Genomic DNA, 21,838 nt, shown 5'->3' on the forward strand with positions numbered 1-21,838 from the left:
GGACCAGCCCCAGTGCCGGGCACATATTGGGTCTTCAGAACATGTTAAAAGTTGCATGTCACAGAGAACTATTTTTCTAGCATTTCATTTTCTTTAAAGTCTATTGATGTAAGTCTGTTTAGTGCAGTTTGTTGTTTTTTCTGATTCCTGCATTTTCCTTTGTTTTTCATGGAACACATAGCACCGATTTCCTGTCAGGCTTTGCAAATAAATATCAAGGTCAGGGGCTGGAAACATTTCTGGAGAGATGGTGGAGCCTCTTGATTCCTCTGGGCCAAGAAATGCTTTCAACCCCAGAGGGCAGAAGTTTTTCAAAACAAGGGTGTTCCAATAAGGGTGTGTGCTTCCTCCCTTTACTAGGCCTCCTCCTTCTTGCTTTTTAAGTACTTGAGGAAGAATGGAACTTCTGGAAAGCCTTTGGTATTTTTGAACCACTAAGTGGCCTAGGTGATGGGATTGTGCTATTTCCCCGAGGGAAGGGTTCCTACAGACAGGGCCGTGGGGAGCTGCCAAGGGAAAGGGGCCTGTTCTGAGGGGCCAGCAGAGAGGCCAGGGCTTCTGCTCAGACTCACACTCCCATCCGCCCACCCTCTGTTCCTTGCCCGGATGCCTGGTCTTATGCTCACAGGCACGCTTACCTTTGGTGGCGTGGCGGACACTTCCGCAAGCCCCACCCCCATCAGGGCCACGGCAGATGTAGGGGAGTCCTCTTCACTGGCTTAATGCTTTTTTATGTTTGTCAGGAGCAAACTTTGCCCCTTGCTGCCACCATACTTTTTATTTTTGTTTTTCTTCTCTTTTCCTCCTCTTGAACACTTTGCTATTTGTTTGAGGTGTGCTCTGTGCCTGTCAGGTGCTAGAGACGGAAGAAAAGACATCTTCCATAAAAGGCCTTTATCAGCCTGGGGATGTGCCATTCATCTCAAAAGATGGAACATCCTGCTACATCACCTGCTACAACTCCTGCAGTTGGGAGTTTCAAGGAGTGGAGAGTTTGGAGTATCTGTGTCCAGAGGCCCTGGCCAGAATGGCTGAGAGGAGGGCGGGCCCAGGGGCCACCTCTGGGCTGTGATTTCAGTAGTAATAAAAGGGTGTATAATAAACATCTGCGTAGGGACGGTTTAGTGTGTTTATGAGCTCCTCCAGCCACACCCTGCTCCCTTTGGAATGGAAGTGTGACCCTTCACCTCTTCAATTACATACAAAGGGCTTCGGTCTGATTGCTGCTGCACTTACTGGAGCCATCAGGGAAACCAGTTTGTTCCCCTCACCAAAGTGTTTGCTGCAACCCACACATATTTAATAATACATAAAGTTACTTCCAGACAGGGAAGCCCTCCAGTTGAGGAATAGTGAGAAGATCTAGAATAAAGAGGTTCCCTATGAAGCAGAACCCTCGGAATTACTTATACGCGAGTATATGCGCGGCCGCCCCTGCCAGCTCCATTCCCATTTAGATGGGAAAAGAGTGAGCAGGGGGCCTCGGAAGCCTCTGCCCAGTGCTGCCTCTGGCACACATGCTCTTAGCTTTCACGTCCCTTCCCCAGGGCTACCCTTACACAGCCTCCTTACGGCTTGCTTGGGTTATGACTACCACCTCCCACGTGTCTCCTAACTTCCTATTTCTGTGCATTTCTTCCTCACGAATCAAATGAATATGCCTCTGATTTCCTATCATACCTCCTACAACCAGGCTCGAACAATAACAGATGAAGCTGAAACTCCTGAGCTTCTGAGTCCAGACCCTTGGCAATCTGCACCCGCTCGAACTGTCAATATTTTTTTTTCTGCACACTCCCTCATCTACCCACCCCACATGTCAAACTTTGTTTCATCAAACTCTTGAAATTTTTCCAATATACATTGTGCTCTTAATCCCTGATGCCTTTGTTCATTGATCCATTGTTTATTCATCTATTTAATCAACAAATGTTTCGACTTTATTGTTATAAAAAACATGAACACTTCAAGCAAGTTTTGCTTTTGATTCTGGGCATTTAGTGGTGGTAGTGATGCCCCTCATCTTCTTGAGGTTTCCGGCGTATAGAGAGAGGCAGGCACCAGAGTAACCAGGCTAAAAATGACATTGTGCAAGAAGGACATAATGCATTGTGAAGAAGGACATAATGGGGTCCCTAAGAGAGAAGGAGACAGAGAATTATGCAAGGGAATGTCGCTTTCTAGAAGACTGGTCAGAAGGCAGGTGGATAGTACAGTATTGAGCTGAGACTAGAAAGGTGAGGAAAAACCCAGTGATGAAACTGTTCTCCAGGCCGAGAGTATAAAAGCCGTGGGATGGAGCAGCACTTAGGGCTGCTGAGAGCCAACAGCAGACCTTGGGGAGCAGAAGATGAGTGAGGAAGGAGATGAGCTGGTGCAAGTGAGCGGGGGGGGCAGGGCTTTCAGCACACTGAGGAGTTTGAGTTTGATCTCAAAAGCAACAGTAACAGGCGGGACCAGGCTATGCTGAGGTGCAGGGAACGGGTCAGAGTGGAGAAGTGGAGGGTAGGGAGACTAGCAGGGAGCATTTCTAGGGTCTCACTACTGAGACGGATGAGAACAGACAATTGCAGGTTGGCTGGAGATGTGTTACGTGGTGATCGGCAAGACTTAGTGAGAGACTGAAAGAGGGGCTTGGGGAAGGAGGAACAATTAATAATGCCTTTAGGGGACTGAGGCTTGAACAAGCTAGCAACGTACTGGAGAATTTAGGGGAAAACTAGATTTAGCAGTCTCTCAGCTTCTTGTTCTTTCCTTCAATAGGCCAATGAAAATAGCACTTCCTCTTTGAGACTGATTTCCCCAAGCAACATTCATTGCTACGCTCTTGGGGCTCTCGTTATAAATTAAACTTCTGTGCCAGCCTGGTCCTCTTGGATTACAGGTGTCTTTGAAGTCTAGTGTGGCCTGCATCACAGGTTGCTAGTTTTTGTTTGTTTATTATTTATTTAGCATTGCTGGGGATGAAACTCAGGGCTTCACACATAAGCTTTCTACCACGGAGCTAAACCCCCAGCCTAGGATTTGTTTGTTTGTTAGTTTTTGCACCTGGGATTGTATCCAGGGTCTTCACACTGAGCTCCACCCCTGGCCCCCACACTTTATTAAATTTTTGTTTTATTTTTGAGACAGGGTTTTGCTAAGTTACTAAGATGCCCAGGATGGACTCAAACTTGCAATCTTCCTGCCTCAGCTTCCCAAACTGCTGGGATTATAGCTCTGTACCACTGTGCCTGGCTACAGGCTGCTCTTTATCATTCACCTCTTTTCCTAGTAGAAGGTGGTCCTTTGAGGACTCCTCTGGCATGGGGTAGAGCTCTCCACTCACAGAGGAGCTCCCTTTGACATTTGCTGGGCAGAGTTGAGGTGGGGTCATGAGTGTTTCAGGGCCCTACGTATAGCCATGCAGAACTGACTGGAAAGGGAAGGCCAAGAGCCAGAAAGCTCCTTCACAAATTGGCCCACCTGGTGGCAGGTAAGCGGCAGTGGAGGTCTCTCTTGTACATGTGCTGTGCTGATACTAGCAGGGCACAGCTGCAGCTCAAGCCACACCCCGGAGAAATCAAATCAGAATCTCAGGGACTGGGCTCAAGTACCTGTGAGAGCACCCCATCTGATTTCCAGGGCTGGGCAACTGAGAACCACTGGCCTAAGGAGAGTAGCACTTGCAAGGTCATCCTTCTTGGTGGCGTTGTAGAGGTCATGGCAGAACTCTACTGACAGGCAGCGTGCAGGGGTGGGAGGGATGGGGCTGAGCTGTCAGAGGGCCAAAGGGGCAGGCATTTGGTACGTCTTGTGCAGACCCTGTCATCTCTCCGTGGGCCTTGGAGTTTTGTGTCAAGCCGGTATCAAGATGGGGCAGACCAGGGTATGCCTGTGTCCGAGGGACTCCAACCTCAGCTAACAGGAGGGAATCCCTTGTCGGGATTGTCATTCTAGCTATCATCCCAAGCAGCCACCTCCCCCTGTGCAAACAGCCCCCTAAACCAGAGCATCAAGGCCCAGCACAGTCACACAATTGCACCCTTGGAGACACGGGGCAGGACTTGGTCCCCCAGCGGTAAGTTCTCCCCCATGGGCTTTCCTCTGGCAGAGCATCCGTTTTTCTTCAGTTGCCAATAAAAATCCCCAGCGCTGTTCTTTCTCCTTTGCTTCCTTCTATTGCTTCTGACAGAGTTTGCCAGTTAGCTGAGGTCAGGATTTCCTTTTTACAAACAACCTGCTTTCAGTCAGCAGGGCCAGAGGTTTCCTAAATTACAAACCCTTTCATTTCTTCTGCCACAAGTCATCCTGTCAGTTTGTATAATCACATAGAATGGAGAGAAATGGAAACACTCAGAGAAACACTGAAAGAAAGATATGCTCTTCATGCTCTTACCAATGTGAGCTCTGGATTTTCAAAAAAGCTCTCCTGAATGGGATGGTCAGAACTATTTCAACTGAGGCTTATGTAGCTGTGCACAGAGTGGGTACAATCTGCAAGGAAATTCCTTACAAGTCTTATATGAACACACAAATGCCCATTATCGCCATGTTCTGTTAAGCAAATGGCCTCCTTCATATTCATTTGAATTGAGAAACAGCCATGTCATATGCAAATGTTCTGCAAAGCAAATTTAAAAAGTTATTACAAAACTGTGTGTGTTTCTTTCTTTTGACATTTGTAAATGCTCATTGGAAGACAAATTTTGAACCAAACCTTGGAAGGATCTCAGGATTGGAATGCTAACATTAAAAATTTACACATCATTTGAAAATTGTTCGTGTGAACATGAGGCCAGAGAGTCCTTGAAATCTGGAAGGGGTCACCTAAGATCACACTGATGTTTAGTGGTAGACCAGGGAGTAAAAATGAAACTTCAGTGGCCTCATAACCCTAATCTTTTCACGATTCTCTGTCGTATCCAAGAGGGTGGGTTGAGGTCATGACTTTGCCTTATTTGACTGTGATCCCTTGGGCAGAGCACTTGCCCGGAGTTTTGTAATCTGTAAAATAAAAAGGGCTCTACTAAGAAGTACTGTAAGTTTTGTCTAATGTACAAGTACTACCCACAGGGAAGGCTGTGGGTGCTAAAACAGGAACTGAAGAATAATTTCTGACTTATCTTCTTTTGCTTTCTCGCATGAAGGGGAAGCAGTCACGCTCATGGGTAATTGGAACACAATCCCTGAAGTTTTACTCTGAGACGGACAGTTAACCCCTGCACACCTGCCTTCTCCTGGCCCTTCATCACTCCCTCTCTGAGCTCCAGTTGCATAGTCCTGGGGCTCCTGCTTCTTTTCCTCCCCCGTCCTGAGCTTGTACGCTTCCTAAACCAGGGACACTCACAGACTCTTCTCTGCTCCCATCTCTGCTTAGCCAAGTCTTCCCCAGGCTTTAGGTCACTTCTGAGCCATCAGTTCTTTGGAAAGCTTCTCCTGCCTGCCAGGCTGCCCACACTAGCTCCACCCTTTGCTTTCATTAGTAGTGTGCATGGAGCCCTTCACAGAGCTGCAGTGAATGCTTTAACAACCACCAGTCCAGTGGTTGCAGTCAGGGACCAGGTTGTCTTTCCTACCTTGATCTCTAGGCCAGGCCAGAGCAATGCAGTGCACGTCTACATGGGCTACGCATGCTATGCATTTGAGGAGCTGGTTCTTTCTTTACTTGGGAGAAAAAAAATGTGAAAACTTAGTATGATAGTAAGAAACATTAAAGAATTTGCCAGGTAATACCTCAAACTAATATATATATGTAAATGTATTTTGTCCTTATAATTTTCTGAAGTCATTATTATTATTATTATTATTCCCTATTACAGATGGAGAAACTAAGGCACTGTGAAGTTAAATAACTTTCCCATTATGATGGGGAAGCTGGGATTCCAGGCAATTTGCCTGCAGAAGCCACACCCCTAAACACTGGGCTATCCTATCTCACAGAAGTTCTGAGACACCTTACCTGAGACAGGACTACATTTCTCTTGTGTCTCACTGGTCTGTCTGATCCATTAGCCACTCTGGTCACTGTATCACTGAAAGCAAACCCAGATATCCATTCCCACCATCCAGGTCTGAGTCTGACCATTGCTCACCTGGCCTGCCCTAAGAACCTAACAAATTGGTTTCCTAACTTCTTCTCTTGCTCGCTACAGCCCATTCTGTACCTAGTAGCCAGAGCTCATTTTAAAGAGTAAACTAGATCATACCCTGTGTAAAACACTCACTGGCCTCCCTTCAGTACTCAGAATATAGCCAAACCTCTGACCAGGGGCTCAAGGTCTTCCTCCTCAAGCTCAAGGGCTTTCTCCTCACAAAATCAACTACTCCTTTTCTCATGGACCCACATGTGTGGTTTTCATTCCTATGATACAAAAAGTGGAGGTATTCTCTGCTGAAGGCCTTTGCCTTTCTGACCTGACTGTCTCATTCATTCATTAGCAATTCATTTCTTGTCTGTCACCACCCACTCCAGTGTGTGCCCAGTCCGACTGAGCATGGTACCAAGGGGGGGCCCAGTGAGTCGGCTCATTAACTGGGATATGGACTGCTAATAAGGACTGGGTGGGGTGTGGTGTTCAAGAGAAGGAGCTAACACTGCTTGCCACCCTGGGAGAGAAAGCACTTGGGAGGAGGAGGGACCTGAGCTGGCCTTGATTTGGGAGTCCCGAGGCTGAGGATGTCATCGACAGCACTGGACATGCTCTGAAAGGTGAGGCAAAACTGTCAGAGCTGTTTGATCCATTACCCTGAGGTACTGGCCTACTCTACTGAAGTTTGCTCATTACAGTGATGAGACAACGCTGAGAAGAAAATACAGAGTGCATTTGGAGAAGAAAATACAGAGTGGATTTGGAGATCCCTAGGATGCCAGGGGGAGGAATCTGAGCTCTACTCTATAGTCAAAGAGGTAGAGACTCAAATGCTGTGGCCAGTGGGTGTTGTGTTAGAAAATTCATTTTTGGAGTGTGTGTCTTCCACTTTGCCTGTCTTTCACACTTTCTTCACCTAAGATCTGACAATCTCTTCACTCCCACCCCTGTGCCACTCTTTAAATATTTTCCCCAAACAGTGTTCCTTATTGGGGTGGATATCTCATTATTCAAGCTGATTTGGCCTGGTGTGTGCACGTGGAAAATACACATAATGGGGCTCATAAATGGGTCCAACAACTGTACGTTTGCTTTTGCATGTATGCATATATGGATGTTGTATTTCTAAGATTAAATTTTCTGGAGGAAGGAATTTGTGCTGTTTTATAGCTCTCTGTCAGTGATTAATCTGGAAGATCACAGAGATATATGTTGTAGATGCTCTTTTTCTATGAAACCATCTTATATTGCTATCCCTTGAGTATTTAAGTTGTTAAATCTATGTCCTGCAATCCAAGATACTTTATGCTGAATTCTCTTCTGTAGCTGATAAATTTGAATCTGAGTCCAGTTTATATAGTTTGTAAGGAAGTAAAGAGCTTTTCCAGGCATCAGTTCTTACAGTGATCAAAGGAACAGTCATTGCCTTCTAGTTTTGATCCCCTACAGGACTGAGGTTGCTTCCTACAACTTCCTTTCTTTGGACTTTGAGTGTTCTAATGCAACTACAATCTTGCTACTACTTCCTATAACCAAGAGGAAAAGATGATGCTGAGATTCAAGGAATATACAGTACTTCACAAATCAATTTTATTAATTTAAACACAAAATTAATGAAGAAAAATTCTGTACACAATTGTGGACACAACACACCTTTTTTACAGTAAGGCCAAGATAAATTTTGTCTTTTCAATCTGCATAAACATAAAAAGGAAAAGGTTAAAAAATTGTCCACTTCCATTTGCTCCAAGCAACAAAGGAAAAAAAAAAAGAAACTAATTCAACTTTGGAGAATTCACAAGTGACTAATTCTAGCAGCAACATGAACCTATTGGATGGGGTAGCTCTTTACTAGTCTGGATCAAAGCTGGTGCCTGGCCTGCCCATGTAATATTAATGACAATTCATCCAAAGGGTAATTCCATTTCAACGAAAGCTTTAAATGAGAATGACTAGTGTCCAGACAAATTAATTGCTTTTGGAAAAACTTTTTATGGATATAACAAAGGTAACAATTTTTATTTCCCAAGATTTATGCTTATTATGTAATACATAAGCAGAGTGTAACATTATTATTTTGGTGATGATGACTGGGCCATGTCCATTGGTGACAATGAACTTAGTGGGAAGGAAGACAGAGTCCAAATGTAGGGAGTAATGTAAAGTTTTGCTGATTTCCAGCTATGTGCTAATGTCCTCCTTTATCTAAACAAGAAAATGCAAGCACAATAATAATTCTGAGCACATGAAAATTCTGCTAGTCTCCAATTCACAAACCATTTTATTAATAAAATATATCTATCATCTATATTCTTTCTGTGGGATGAAGCATTTGAATAATCATTTTTTCCAAGTAGTTACATATAATACATCAGTGTTGAAATGAAAAGATGAGGTGGTAAGAGGACTTTTACTATTTTCAAATCAAACTGCTATGTTATTTTTATCAAGGCCCTCCAAATCTCATTTAAAAAAACTAGAAGAACTGATGGGAAAAAAGATTTGGAAAACAAAATCCTTTTTGACACTTAATACCCATGCTTTTGGTCTTGACAACATTATTTTTAAAAAATCCATTATCTACATATTTATACCCAATCCTTGGATAAGGCACCGCACAGGAGATTGTGCACATGTTGCCTCAAGCTTCACTATGAAGGCATTACTACCTTTCAATATCATTTCACTAAACAATATGTAAAAGAATCATCCATTATTACAAATTTACACCAAAAATTCTTTCTGTACACGATTGTCTCAGTGATGTACATATTATACGCTTAAATTAGACATACTTTACTTTGCAATGTGCTAATATTCAAAGAACTTGCCACGTCATGAGGCAAAGGTCTTTAATCACTTATTTCTTACGTTAGCTCTTCTATTTGATGTCAAAAAGTCTGTCTGGGTAAATTGTATGTGAATTATACCTCAGTCAATCTTTTTAAAAAAGTCTGTTCATAAATAAGTAGAGATGTACAGATTACTCTGGGTATGAGACACCAAAAAAGTAAACCTTCTTTACGAGAAAAATTCCTCCACTGGTATTTAGGGATCCATTTCAGTCTTTGTTGTGCAATCAGATTTGCTGTACTGGAGAAGCTGTTTCTGTCACATTGAAAATGCTAAAAGCTGAAGTGTTTGCAGGTCCTTTCTTCACAGGTTTGAACCGTGTTGTTACTGTGGTAAAGACACATTACACTGTGCTAGAACATTTTCATGGCTTTTTTTTTTTTTCATTAGATTCACAGTACTAGAGTCAACAGCTGTTCTGAAGAAATAGATGTGCTCCTCCATTAACTGTGAGGGCAGAGGTCAAGACCAACAGCAGCTGCGCATCAGTACATTGGAATTGCTACATTCTGGAGTCCAGCGCTGACATGAGACACAAGCCTGTTGGATTTGGCCCTGGTCCCAGGGTAGCTGTGCGGTTTCTTAGTGCCTTGCGGCAGTTACAGGTACTCCAGTTCCAAGGCATGATGTAGGGCCATGAGGTCAGAGTGGCTGGAGACCCTCCAGAAGGGCATCGCGTGCTGCAGAAGGGGCAGACACATGGTGAAAACAGAGGATGCACCCAGGACAAGCCCTGCCAACATCTACTGAAATCCACTACCCTGCTCATTTCAGTACTGTGAAAACTGCCAGCTATCTTCTTAACATCACAGCTATTGAAGATAAAAATTCAAACTTGATCCTCTCTAAAGAATACTGTACTAATTTTTAAAATATAGAGTCTATTTCTTTTAAGAAGGTGATAGATAGTTCTTAAGTAGATCTACTGTGATTCAAATGCCAGTTCTGAACTTTAAGTAAAACAGCCAGTATAAATGAAACTTTCCTGAAAAAAGCTGCTTCTCAAAATACGTATCTAGTAGGGTTTTTTTTGGTACCAAGGATCAAACTCAGGACCTTGTGCTCGCAAGGCAGGCACGGTGACACTGAGCTAAATCCCCAGCCTTTTAGTAGGTTTTTAATGTTGAAAGTTTTTTTTAAAAGTTTGTAAGCAGATTTCCCTAGTTGGTAGCAGTTTATAGTTTTGAAAACTTAATCTTGCTCATATAGGAAGCAACTGTTCTTTTTTCATTCATTTCCATCAGCTATTCTTCATATTGACCTTATAATGACCATCATATGGGAAAAATTTTATATGGATATCTAAGATTGGTCTCTGTGTGATTCTGTAGGTGTAGTTTAAGTCATTGTTCTAAAAACCAAGTTTAAATAATGGGAATGTTTGTGAAACTTGTGAATAAACCAGAGAAGGAAAACAAGACAAAACATATTACCTCAATCCATGAGAGGTAAAAACATGATGGTAAGTTTCTGCTCAAAAATACTGATAAGTACTTATGCATCACCAAAATATTTTTCTTAAATAAGAGAAAGATAATACTATGTTTTGGAGAACAAAATTCTGCTAAACCCATAAAATAATTTTTGAACACATACAAAGTGGGGAAGGTGAAGTTCACTTTGCAGTTGTAGTTCTGAGATATTTCGAAAAATTTCAGACTAAGAGGAGAATCTAGCAGGCAAAAATAAAAAACAGTAGAAGGTAGGGGGTTTTTTCGCTGTTGTTCTTTAATCTATAGATAATGATAAAAGCTACTATTTGGATATTGACACATAGTTGTTGTATCCTGGGATGCAAACCACTAAGCATCTTTAATAACAGTGTGTTTGCCACAGGTCATATACCACATTCTATGGTGGGCTTAATACTACTTTGGGGGTAGCTATATATCTTTGTTAACCTTTAATAACAAAACAGTCCAGAAATGAGTACCTAAGATCTTTTTGTAAGTCTATAAAAGGATGTTCCACTTAGCACCATTAAATTTTAAGATGTACCACTGTGCATTCATTCATTCAGGATTTTTTCTTCCAGGCACAAGATCTAGATGTAGAAGAACCAGAAATGCATATGGCCATGAGTAATCCTCTCACGGTCTGTGGGTAAGTATAAATGAACAAGAACTATGAAAATTTATCTATGTGTTTTAAGAGGAGTAGGAAGAAGGCAATTATCTTGAGAACTAGGGAAATGCCTGGAAAGAGGATTTGATAATTGAGCTAGGTATGCTAGGGTGAGCATTCAGAAGAGCACTAGGATGGGTCTGTGGGTTGGGCACAGAAGATAAAGGAGAAATTCATATTTAGCACACTGGCTGAGTGTGAGAAAGAGACATGGTGACATGACTGGCTGTAAGAGCCAGATGGTTCAGCACAGGAAAGTTCTACTGAAGAGTTTATTAATTATAATGATAGTTATGTTAGATACTGTGTCAGGTACTATGCTAGGTACTCAGAGATAAGTAGGTACTATTGTCATTATTACATTGATTTTAAAAAAACATCAAGGAAGAGGAGACAGGTTTAAATAACAGCTGAAGCCAAGAATCTTACTGGGTCTATACTGAATCTGAAGACCATTTGCTGTAATATCTCCTAACTATTGTTCATAGTTGTTTTATTCAGCTGTGCAAATTATTAGCACCCAGCGCAGGTTAAAAGAGACACACTCTTCCCTCCCTACTCTGCTGGTAAGAGACTGAAAAATTTCAGTGACTATGACTCATGGATCTGAGTTGGAAAAATGATCACTTACAATACAGATAGCATTCCTCTTTTTTCCTTAGTCAAACATCCATGCATATTGTACTACACTTGAAAAAATACAGAACCATATAAATATAAACCCCTTATCTTCCTACACAAAAATAACCACCATAAACATTTCTGTGTATTTTCCTATGTACACACATATTTGAAATTAACATAAATATACACATATATATGATGGACCACATCCTACTCATTCTAGTACTTACGTCCATTCTAGACACATTTGACAAGAATGCCATTATTTTCTTTTTTTCTTTCTTTTTTTTTTGGTACCAGGGATCGAACTCGGGACCTTGCGCTTTCGAGACAGGCGCTGGAACCACTGAGCTAAATCCCCGGCCCAAGAATGCCATTATTTTCAAGTATTCAACTGTACATAATATTCTTTAATATTTAACCATCTACTATATTTGGGATCTACTTTTGTAACTATTTTATTTCTAATTATGTTTTTCATATTTTCTTTATTTTAATTTGCCAGTGATCCACTCCCCTACCCCAGAGCTCCTTTTCATTTCTATCAATCTTATGTACCGTTATTTCAAAATGCAACAAAGAACACTATAGGTTCTTCAGACAGCCATCCAGAAGCTTGTAGGATAACTATCTTCACAAATACATATAAGAATACTTGTTAGGTGGGATGTTTTTCTTTCAGAATAGGCTCAAATTTTTTTGCATGCTGATTAACTGAAAGGAGATGTTTCTTACAGAGGATTTTTCTACACATCCAACCACTATCAGTACAAACCTGAAAGCTACGGTGCACTCAGAAACATATAGTGAAGAATGCAATAAGTGACACAGAAAAAGGAACCGGAAAAAAATCCAGGTAAATTCTTTGGTACATGGTTAAAGTATAAATTGAGGATTTAATAGGAAACATGCCTCATTCAATGGCTGTAGTCTCAGCTGTGTAGGTATAGGGGTTGATGCCAGCCTAAAGCATATTTAAACTTTTAAACTATACTCACAACATTATCTCAAAAGGTGAGATTTATTCACAAAGGGCCCTGAGGCTTACTTACTGGCACTGAAATCCTAACAGCTTTAGGCTTCCTGGAGAGTATTACTAAGAGACACATGGCCAAGAGCACCCTGAAACCAGTTCAAATGATGAACTGTACCTGCAGTCTATGAAAGACGGCTCACCACAGTGCAGTGGCACTGAAGCTATTCCTTAAAGCAGAAGGGCCAAAGCTTTTGTAATGACAACTGGCAGATTATGGGGACAGTTGCACTGATGACATCAGACCAGCTTCATACTGTTCATTACTTGAAGAGTAATGATGTCTGATATGGACAGACGTTTCATTCTTGCAAAAGAAAAAAATAATGTGCTCCTCTAAAATGTATCTGCTTACTAGCAAGTGGACGATATAAAGAAAACCAAGTCTAGGGATGAAGATCCATGGCTTAAAATCCTGTTGATACATAAGTAGAATTAATACAGTACAATAATACTTTCCCTAATTTAATTAGGCACAGAATTCATAGAAAGATTTTATGCATTTACAAGAGCTTCCCATGACAAGTGGGTGCAGACTTTTTCCATGTATCATTGTTAGCCTCTAGAACAAATGTTTCTTACATGAACTCAGAGATAAATGATGACAAAAGAGGAAAAGAGAAACACATGCTATAATGAGGAGACCTAGGCTGTCCTCTCCACTCTGATAAGAGCTATGTGACCTCCCATTATGGCACCATCTCCATGGATCCCCACTTTGTTTACCTATAAAATGAATTTAGTGGAAATAACTCAAAGTTACTTCTAGGTTGATGATTTTTATTATCAAAGCAAAGGTTATTACCTCTGTAGCACTGTAGCTGCAGTATGAATGCAATATATGATACGTATGAGACACAAGCCAGATAAGATATAGCTGATGAAACAGTTTGATTATGATATGAGGCAGAGTGGGATTAAGAATCAAACTGATAAACTCAGAGAGAGGGGAACTCTGCTATATGCTGGAGAAGATGAATTGCGCTTGTGTAGAACTGGAAGAATGGACAATGCTGGAGAGGTAGATGGTCAGGGGACTAGGATTCCCAGTTAGAAGGAGAGGCGTGCGAGTGACAAAGCTGACAGGTGGGATGCACAGAACATTTTCATTCACTCCTCTGGAAGTAATGGTGCTAGAATGGTGTGTTCATTATAGAGACTAATAATGAATAAGGTTTTTCCAAGGTAAAAGCACTCAGAATATCACCTAAGGGGTTTAGATTTTTATCTTGTAAATGGAAAGGAAAGGAGGCTAACACTCTTTCAACGCTGGGAGACAAGAAGGTTGAAATCAGGGAAGGATGGATTTGGAGGTGTGTGTGTGGTGGGTAGCAGAGAAACCAGGCAGAGTGACATTGAGAATACAGTGAGTGCGATGGGTGGGAGACATTTGTGAAGAGAAAATGCATGTGAGTCAGTGAAGGGTTGGAAGTAGAGAACACTCAAACAAGTTTGATTGAGTGGGTGAGCTGGTTCAGGATAGCTGAGTCCAGAATCCATGCATTCAGCTATCCAGATGGGTATGACATGTGATAGCTAAATGGAGATATCCCATCAGGTACCTGGAGGCCAGGGGCCAGAAATAGAGCTACTCACAAATCTTAACAGAGATTAGTTTATCAGGGCTAAGTATTCACTGAGAGAAGTGGGTACCAAAGGAGCACATGTCTTGGGTCCTTAGAACTAAAATATAACACATACTCCCTGCTCTTCTTGTAGGTGAAACTTTCCAAATCCCCTTACTCTGTCCTTCCCTGTTTGATATTTCACATTTATCCTTTTGATTACATATGAAATCTATCCTATAAAAATCTGGGCACATGGTCACTTACATGTGAATTGAATTTCTGCTGAATTATTTTATAATGTATTAATAGATAAAAGCATTTATTCTCTGACCCTAGTACCACACTTCTAGGAATTTATCCCACAGCTACACTTGCATGTGCTTGAACCACATAAAGAACATTCACTGCAGTACTGTGTGTAATAGTAAATACTGGAACTCACTTAATGTTCAGTCCCAGGGGACTGATTAAATAATAGCATATCCACACAAGGGAACACCAAAGCAGTTACTTAAAAGGATAAGAAATGCATAGCTCTATGTACTGATATAGATAATCGTTAAGGTGATAACAGAAAAAAGTAAAATTCCCATGTGTCTTAAAAAAAACTATCTACTGCGCTTTCATAGGCATGTTATTTCTAGACAGCTCACATATGGAGGTGTAAATACAGAGTCCTCAAAAATTTATTCTAACAACTCATTATGGAACTTTTGCAACTCTGCCTTTTCATTATTTGTATCTCTGCTTAATTCTAGACAGGAGTGAGTTCTTTAAGCATGAAGATGAAATCTAGTTCAAGACCTGGCGTGGAGTAAGTGATCACTAAGTGTTAATGAATAAATGACTTTTCAAACAGTAAGTATAGTAAACTGCATTATTATAATCTTTATATGTACCATTTAAAGAAAACTTAAAACCCCCAAATTAAATTACTTTACAATTTTAAAAAATACAAGTGACTTGTATTTTTCTCCTAAGTTCAGTATCAGGTATTATCAGTCAGGCTTTCAGCTTTATCTTGGATTTCAACAAGTTTTGGAGTACACATTTAAAACAAATATTTTTTGAGAAACCCTTTATCATTCATTATGCAGAAAATGGATGTTTGTCATCTTCCCCATGTTATTTGCAAGAGATTTATTTTGAATAGCTTTCTGAAAAGTAAATAAAGTTAGTTTAGTAAGGCCACTTTTACTCTAGAAATACAATCTAGATATTAACATTTTATTTTTTTCTAACAATCTAAACATGTCTATTTTACACGAGTGATGCTGTAGTATAAGCAACTAATTTTATGATTAAAAAATGCCTGATTTTTTTGTTTGGAAAAAAGTATTTTATGATACTAATAATAGAGTTAGATTAAATTACTTATGAAAGCCCTCATACTATTTTGGCAAAGAGAATCAGGATGACAGAATAGACTTCAAGTGAACTTTAACAACATAAGCAACTAGAGATTTTCTGTCTCTAGTGAACAAACATTATTAGGGAGATGAAAAACATCTCTACAGGGAAATGAGGAGAATGTTATACTAGACTTTAAAAGAATGTAGGAAACTGAGACACAAGATAAGTGCTTAAAATTGATTTTGAAGAAATGCAAAATGTTTGATTTTGCAGAACATTTTGATGCTTAAATGTGCAGAACTTCACTGACTCACCATTAATTTTACTTAGTAATTTAAGGTGCCCAGTCACTAAAGTATTAGAATTAATGATGTGTCTTTAAAAGTATAATTATGAATACAAAATCAGGAAAGCAGACAACTATATGGTTATACAGCACATCTGCCTCTAAAAAAGGAAACAAAAATTGTACTATTTTAATCTAAAACATATTAACTATGTCTAAGATACTTAAATGAAGTTTAGAGTTTGAAGGAACTTTGTTCTAAATCTCACGGTCAGAGACATAACTGGGTTCAAATACTAGTTGGGTATCTTTCTTCAGCCTACGCCCCAATACCACTGGGAATTGAACCCAGGGTCTTTGCATTCAGTTACATACCCAGTCCTTTTTATTCTGAGACAGGGTGTTGCTGAGCTCAAACTTGCTATCCTTTTGCCTCGGCCTCCTGGAGTTTAGGGTTATAGGCATGTGCCACCCTATCCCGCCACTTTGGTAACTTTGTGGCCGTTTGAATTGGTCAAGTTATTTAACCTTCCTATGTTTCATTTGTAAAGTGGGTCTAAGGATTCCTTCCTCACAGAATTAACTATTGTGAGGATTTATGAAATAATAGGTAGAAACACTTAAAAGAAGGACTGGGATACAAGGGTTTAAAATTAGTAGCAATTCTTGTTATTTATCAGGATAATTATTAATCCTATGCACGGATAGCTATCTCTTTATTTACTTAATTACCTTGAAGTTTTATTTGTATTCTGTGAAATTGTAGGGTCTTTTTTCTCCTAAATATTAGATATTCTCTACTTCTGTGCAGAAACTGTGCAGAATGCCACTTACTCATTATTAATTGCAAATTATTATAACCATGTCTCTTAATTCATACATAAGAGCTAGTTCATTTTTTAAAGATGGATAAAACATTCTCCTCAAAACATAATGCTGTTTAAGCTGTCACTGAATGATAAATTGATAATGTCTGAATCATTTGCAAGATGTTAGAAATTAGAATCTTCTGAAAAATTTATATTTTCCACACACAGAGAGGCAGTTCTCAATGTGCAGAGTCTGTTTGTATCAGATACTTTTGGACTCATATATAGTCATCATAAAATCAAAGCTGAAGCTAGAAGGACTCATTCATAGTAAAGATAAGTCAAAAAGAAGGTTCTTTGTAGGTAGCTGCCTAGTTTCTTTTTGGTGTGCCCGATAAAAAAATTAAAATTGTTTTCACTGTTTATCTTTGGACATGTTAACTGTTTTTCAAAGGCAGCAAATTTTCTAGTCCTACTGGTGCTTTTAATTCTAACATTAAACCAAGAATTCCTTTGTTTTCCATGTTGGACTCATGGAAGCCAAACTTCTAACACACTTCTCAGAAAGAAGGCAAACCTTGGTAAGGGTCTAAGGGTTTTATCTGTGTTACTTGCATTTTAAGTGATCTTTCATATGCATTTCCCTCTGCCTAGCACAAGCTAGAAAACCACAGTGGGCAACTTTTTTTTTTCCTGAAATTAAACTTTTGGTTAATATAAGAGAGAAGGACCAGGGTGGAGGGCAGATTCATACCCTGGCCCAGGGCCACATTGCTCAGAGGTGCGAATCTGTTCCAGGTCTTCCTGACCACTAGGAGGTCCTGATAGGAAAGGCCTGGGAGTTCCAGAGGCTTTTCCAGAAAAACCACTTGAGTGGAGATTCCTACCAGACATTCTCTTTAAATCTCCTGGATTGAGTTTTGGGAATTCTGTTAGTCTGGGAAAGACTGTATGAAGTCAGTCCAAAGGGCTAACAGATGTACCTAGGGATGATAGTGGTTGGGCATTGGTGAAGTGGGAAGGTCAGAATTAGTTCTTAAATGGCAAATGCTGCTTTGCATCAAGCACTAGTGGCCTTGAAGTGGGTGTGAGTTTCCACCGGTACCAAGCACACTCCAACGGCTCCTGATCCTGGGCAAAAGCTCTGTCTGGGATATCAGTGAAATCATCAGCCACTGACTGAATTAGGGGTAGTACTTAAGCTTTTACTGGAATTCAGAGGAACTGAAAGTGAATTAAACTATCTTCAAAGGCTATACTCAAGGCTGCAACTGTGGCCTGGAGTTTTATATACTGGAATATTGCAAATGAGCCGAATTGTATCCTTTATGGCAATATTCAAGGACTCATGAATTTGTGTGTAGGGATGGGAGGGGAAAATTATGCTACTGGTTAATGTCATAAAATATTTAATGTTCTCCAAGAAAGGTTTATATTGCAGGGTACAAATGCATTAAGATTTATGGAATTGTAAAATAATTTGAAGATAGAGTCTCAAACAACAATCCAAGCAAAATAAGACCTCTACCTCTGAAGCTCAGATTTAGTTGCTGAAACAAACACATGCACGAGTAGTTAATATCTATCAGGCTGTTTTATGGGAATTACAGATCTTAAATAAATTTAATTTTTCAACATAGGCCAGGGAACTGGCTGCTTTTACTATCCTTATTTATAGACAATAAGAAAGAAATGGCAGGTTTCAGAAACTTGTTCAAAGCCAGGCTGGATCAAGAATCCTAGCTATTTACCATAGCAGCTTCTCCGGTTAAAGTGTGAGTGAGTAATAATATAACTGAGCTTCTACAAAGAAAGGTAGTCCATGAACTGAATATTGGAAAATGAGTGGGACAATGACAGAAGGGCTTTGAGACAAAGATCATTTCAGGCAAAAGTGGCAGTAGGGAAAAAGTGCCAGGCCTGGTCAAAAGAAGGTGTTATAGTTTGAATACATCATGTGTTCATGTGATGGAAAATTAATTTCCAAATTCACACATTGATGATACAGTATTTAAAGGTGGAGCTTTTGAGAGGTAATTAGGATTATCATCTTTTTGTTTGTTTGTTTTACTGGGGATCAAACTCAGGACCTTGCACTTGCCGGGCAGGCGCTGTGTTGCTGAGCTAAATCCCCAGCCCAAGGATTAGATGAAGTCATGATGGTGTTAGTGGCTTTGTAAGAAGAGGAAGAGACCTAAGCTAACACACTTGCTCTGACCTGACATGTGATACCCTCCATCATGTCATGCAGCAAGCGGATTTTCACCTTTGGACTTCCCAGGCTCCAGAACTATGAGCCAAATAAACCTGTACTCTTTAATAATTACCCTGTCTCAAGCATTTTGTTACAGCAACAGAAAATGGACTAAGACCAAAGATCAGCAGATAAATGTAACCGCAGTGTTGCGTGTAGGATGGAGAAAGATCAGAAAGCAGGATGTAACCAGATTTCAAAGACCCCGAGTGCCAGGCAAAGAATGTGGGTCTCTTTTTAAAAAATGCAATGAGGTGTTAAATGAGACAGCTTCTGGTAAGAGAAATGACAGAATTACACTCACAGAGATTCAGAAGAATAAAATAAGGTGTGAAGGGCAAATTGGGAGTCAGGAGTCTGATAGGTCTCCTTTTTGAATGTTCTGAGAAAGGCAGGTGTGTCAAGACCTCTAGGACAGCAGATCATTTCTCATCCTGCAAGTCTACCCTGGTCACTTTGTAGAAGCTTTCCAATTTGATGTTTGAACAGTTCTTAGGCTGCCTCCAGGTTCAAGTAACCAAGTTTGAACCATCTGGCCATGCCTCTGTCTGCCTTGGATGTAGAAAGGAGCATTCTGGCTCAAAAATAGCATTGGTGTCCTCTCTGTTCTGGATGCTGGCTACACTGCTGCTCCTGCCTTTCTGCTCCCAAAGTCTGCATTCTATGAAGACCAATCACCCAGGACCTTGAGCTTTGCACACAATTCAAAAAGTTCACTTTGTGTTTGTCAAATTTTCCTCTGTTCATTCCTAGTGCTTATGGTGCATGCACACTTTTGTTGTCTGTTTCAGAGAAATGGAACTTGTTTAAATGATTCAGTTATGAGAACTGTGAGGATTAAGAAAAAGCAAAAGGCACACGATGCACCTTGTGCAAACACTCACCTTTTTTGCTCCTTGTTCTTCTTCCACACCATCTCCTATAACAACATATACCACTTTTCTTCCAAACCTTTGAATTATCCTCTCAAAACAGCTTTCTTTTCCTAATAAACAAAAATAAATTATAGAAAATATAAAGTTTGGGTAGTGTTTGAACATTTTATATAAAATACTTTCTTCATGCTTCTAATGCAACTCTATCCCACTTAGGAACTAGTGCCACTCAGGCAGTAGGTGGAACAGCACAATGAATTTAAAATTGTAAATGAATTACCAATGTAGTCCCCTGCCCCTTGGAAACTGACAGTTTAAATATTCTTTTCTCCAGCAGTCATTTATTAAAAAGTAGGATCTAGTCAATCCCAGTATAATAATTGGGAGAAAAAGTTTTGTTTTGCATTAATGTTTTTTTTCCCCCTACAAGCTGAGACTAAACAAAGGCATGCAATCCTGGCAAACATTTTAACTTGATTTAAGAAATGTTTCATAATGTATCAACCTCTGAAAATAATATTTGATCCAAACACTATTGAGAATGATTTAAAAAATAACTGGACTTGGTTTTGGTATAGCAAGGAAAAACAAACAGTGGAATTATCCCTTCATTTTCAGGTTGAATTGAAGACCTTCAAAGCCTATAATGCATTTACTGGAAATATTCTCATAAAACTCCTCCAGAAATAAATATCAGGTAATTTGGGGTGCTACACTCAGATTCTGTCCACTTCACCCAGGCATCTCATGTTCAATAAAGCACTTTCCTAGAGGAAAAGTGGGATAATGGTAACAGAACACCTTTATCTGTCTGCCATCTTTCCCATGTCATGACTTAGTTTGGGCTTCCGCAGCAGCTACACTGTCAGCACATCCCTGCAGTTAATGCCGCCTTTGTTTCTTTTAAGAGAAGAACTTGGTGTTCCAAGTCTAGGGCTGCCAATGGGGTTATTTTAATGGACAATGGGACAGTTTATAGTTTTCAAATGTGAATGGTTGAGTGGGGCCTGCACCTCTTTCAAATAAGGATCAGATATACACATGAACAAATTGCTTGTTTGCTTAAACAAATGTCTGCTTTATATTTGTATTTTGCACTAAAAAATCTCTCATTTGCATTAGACAGAATGAAATAGAGCTAGCCTTATTCAAAGGATGCTATTTCAATGCTAGTTTAGTTGCCCACTAAACTGTGAAACATCAAATCACTTTAAGAAACAAATTCAAAATGTGTAACCAAACACACATCAGGAAGCTCTTTTGCTCTCCTTATGGAAAAATGCATGTTTTTGTAGTTTCCTTCTCATGGAAAACAGAAGGTAAACTCATTTAAAGATGAAGTTGCGGTGGACTCAAATAAGAAAATTCTTGCCTATGTACTGTCTCCTTCATTGTAAATTTTGGGTCATATAGAAACTTTTCACAATAAAGATTAAGAAAACGAAGCTGACTTTTATAAATTCATTAGAAGTCATATACAAAGTATTCACTCTAATGAATCCGTTTTGAGAGTGTCATAGCTCTGCTAAATAAGACGCCAGTCACCTCCCATGACATTGGCATTTTGTCTCCAATGAAAATTCCAGGGTTTTCTGCACTGATCTCCATATAGACCTAATTTGATGGCACAATCAGCAATAACTACCAGAATTTCAATCTCTACTTTTCTTATTAAAATATAGAAAAATGAGGTCCTATCATTGGCTTTGAGATAATTTCTACCACTCTATCTTAATTCTAGTTTTTATTTTGTATTGCAAAGAATCCAGTACTTCAAACAAGATGCTCATTTAAAAATAATGTTTACTGGGCTGGGGATTTAGCTCAGTGGTTTCACCGCCTGCTGCGCAAGCGCAAGGACCCGAGTTTGATCCCTGGTACCAAAAAAATAAATAAATAAAATAAATAAATAAAAATAATGTTTACTAATTATTTTAATTACCTATTATATTATCATTTCAAATTATAAGGGATCAAACCTTAATGCA

At 39.8% G+C, this 21,838-nt stretch overlaps 1 protein-coding gene and 1 long non-coding RNA gene across 13 annotated transcripts in view; one reads left to right on the forward strand and one right to left on the reverse strand.

Moving 5' to 3' along the window:
- Positions 1-7,647: 7,647 nt before the first annotated feature.
- Positions 7,648-21,838, reverse strand: part of Eya1 (EYA transcriptional coactivator and phosphatase 1) — a 431,890-nt gene continuing 417,699 nt past the window's right edge. For all 12 annotated transcript variants that reach the window (XM_087190467.1, XM_087190466.1, XM_087190465.1 and 9 more), the window contains 2 exons: positions 19,860-19,960; positions 7,648-9,604 (listed from right to left, as the gene is read on the reverse strand). In XM_087190467.1, coding sequence (XP_087046593.1) covers positions 9,524-9,604; positions 19,860-19,960 — 182 coding nt within the window. In that variant the 3' untranslated portion in view covers positions 7,648-9,523. The remainder of the gene's footprint in view (positions 9,605-19,859; positions 19,961-21,838) is intronic.
- LOC110348585 (uncharacterized) lies at positions 10,843-16,935 on the forward strand. Its single transcript, XR_002393929.2, has 3 exons — positions 10,843-11,027; positions 12,410-12,528; positions 15,032-16,935. It is a non-coding gene; the product is annotated as an uncharacterized LOC110348585 (long non-coding RNA).

This window comes from Heterocephalus glaber, unplaced genomic scaffold, assembly GCF_053883595.1.
Source record: "Heterocephalus glaber isolate CG9 unplaced genomic scaffold, H.glaber_assembly_v1.0 deba00001553, whole genome shotgun sequence".
In the NCBI taxonomy this organism is placed as follows: Eukaryota; Metazoa; Chordata; class Mammalia; order Rodentia; family Bathyergidae; genus Heterocephalus; species Heterocephalus glaber.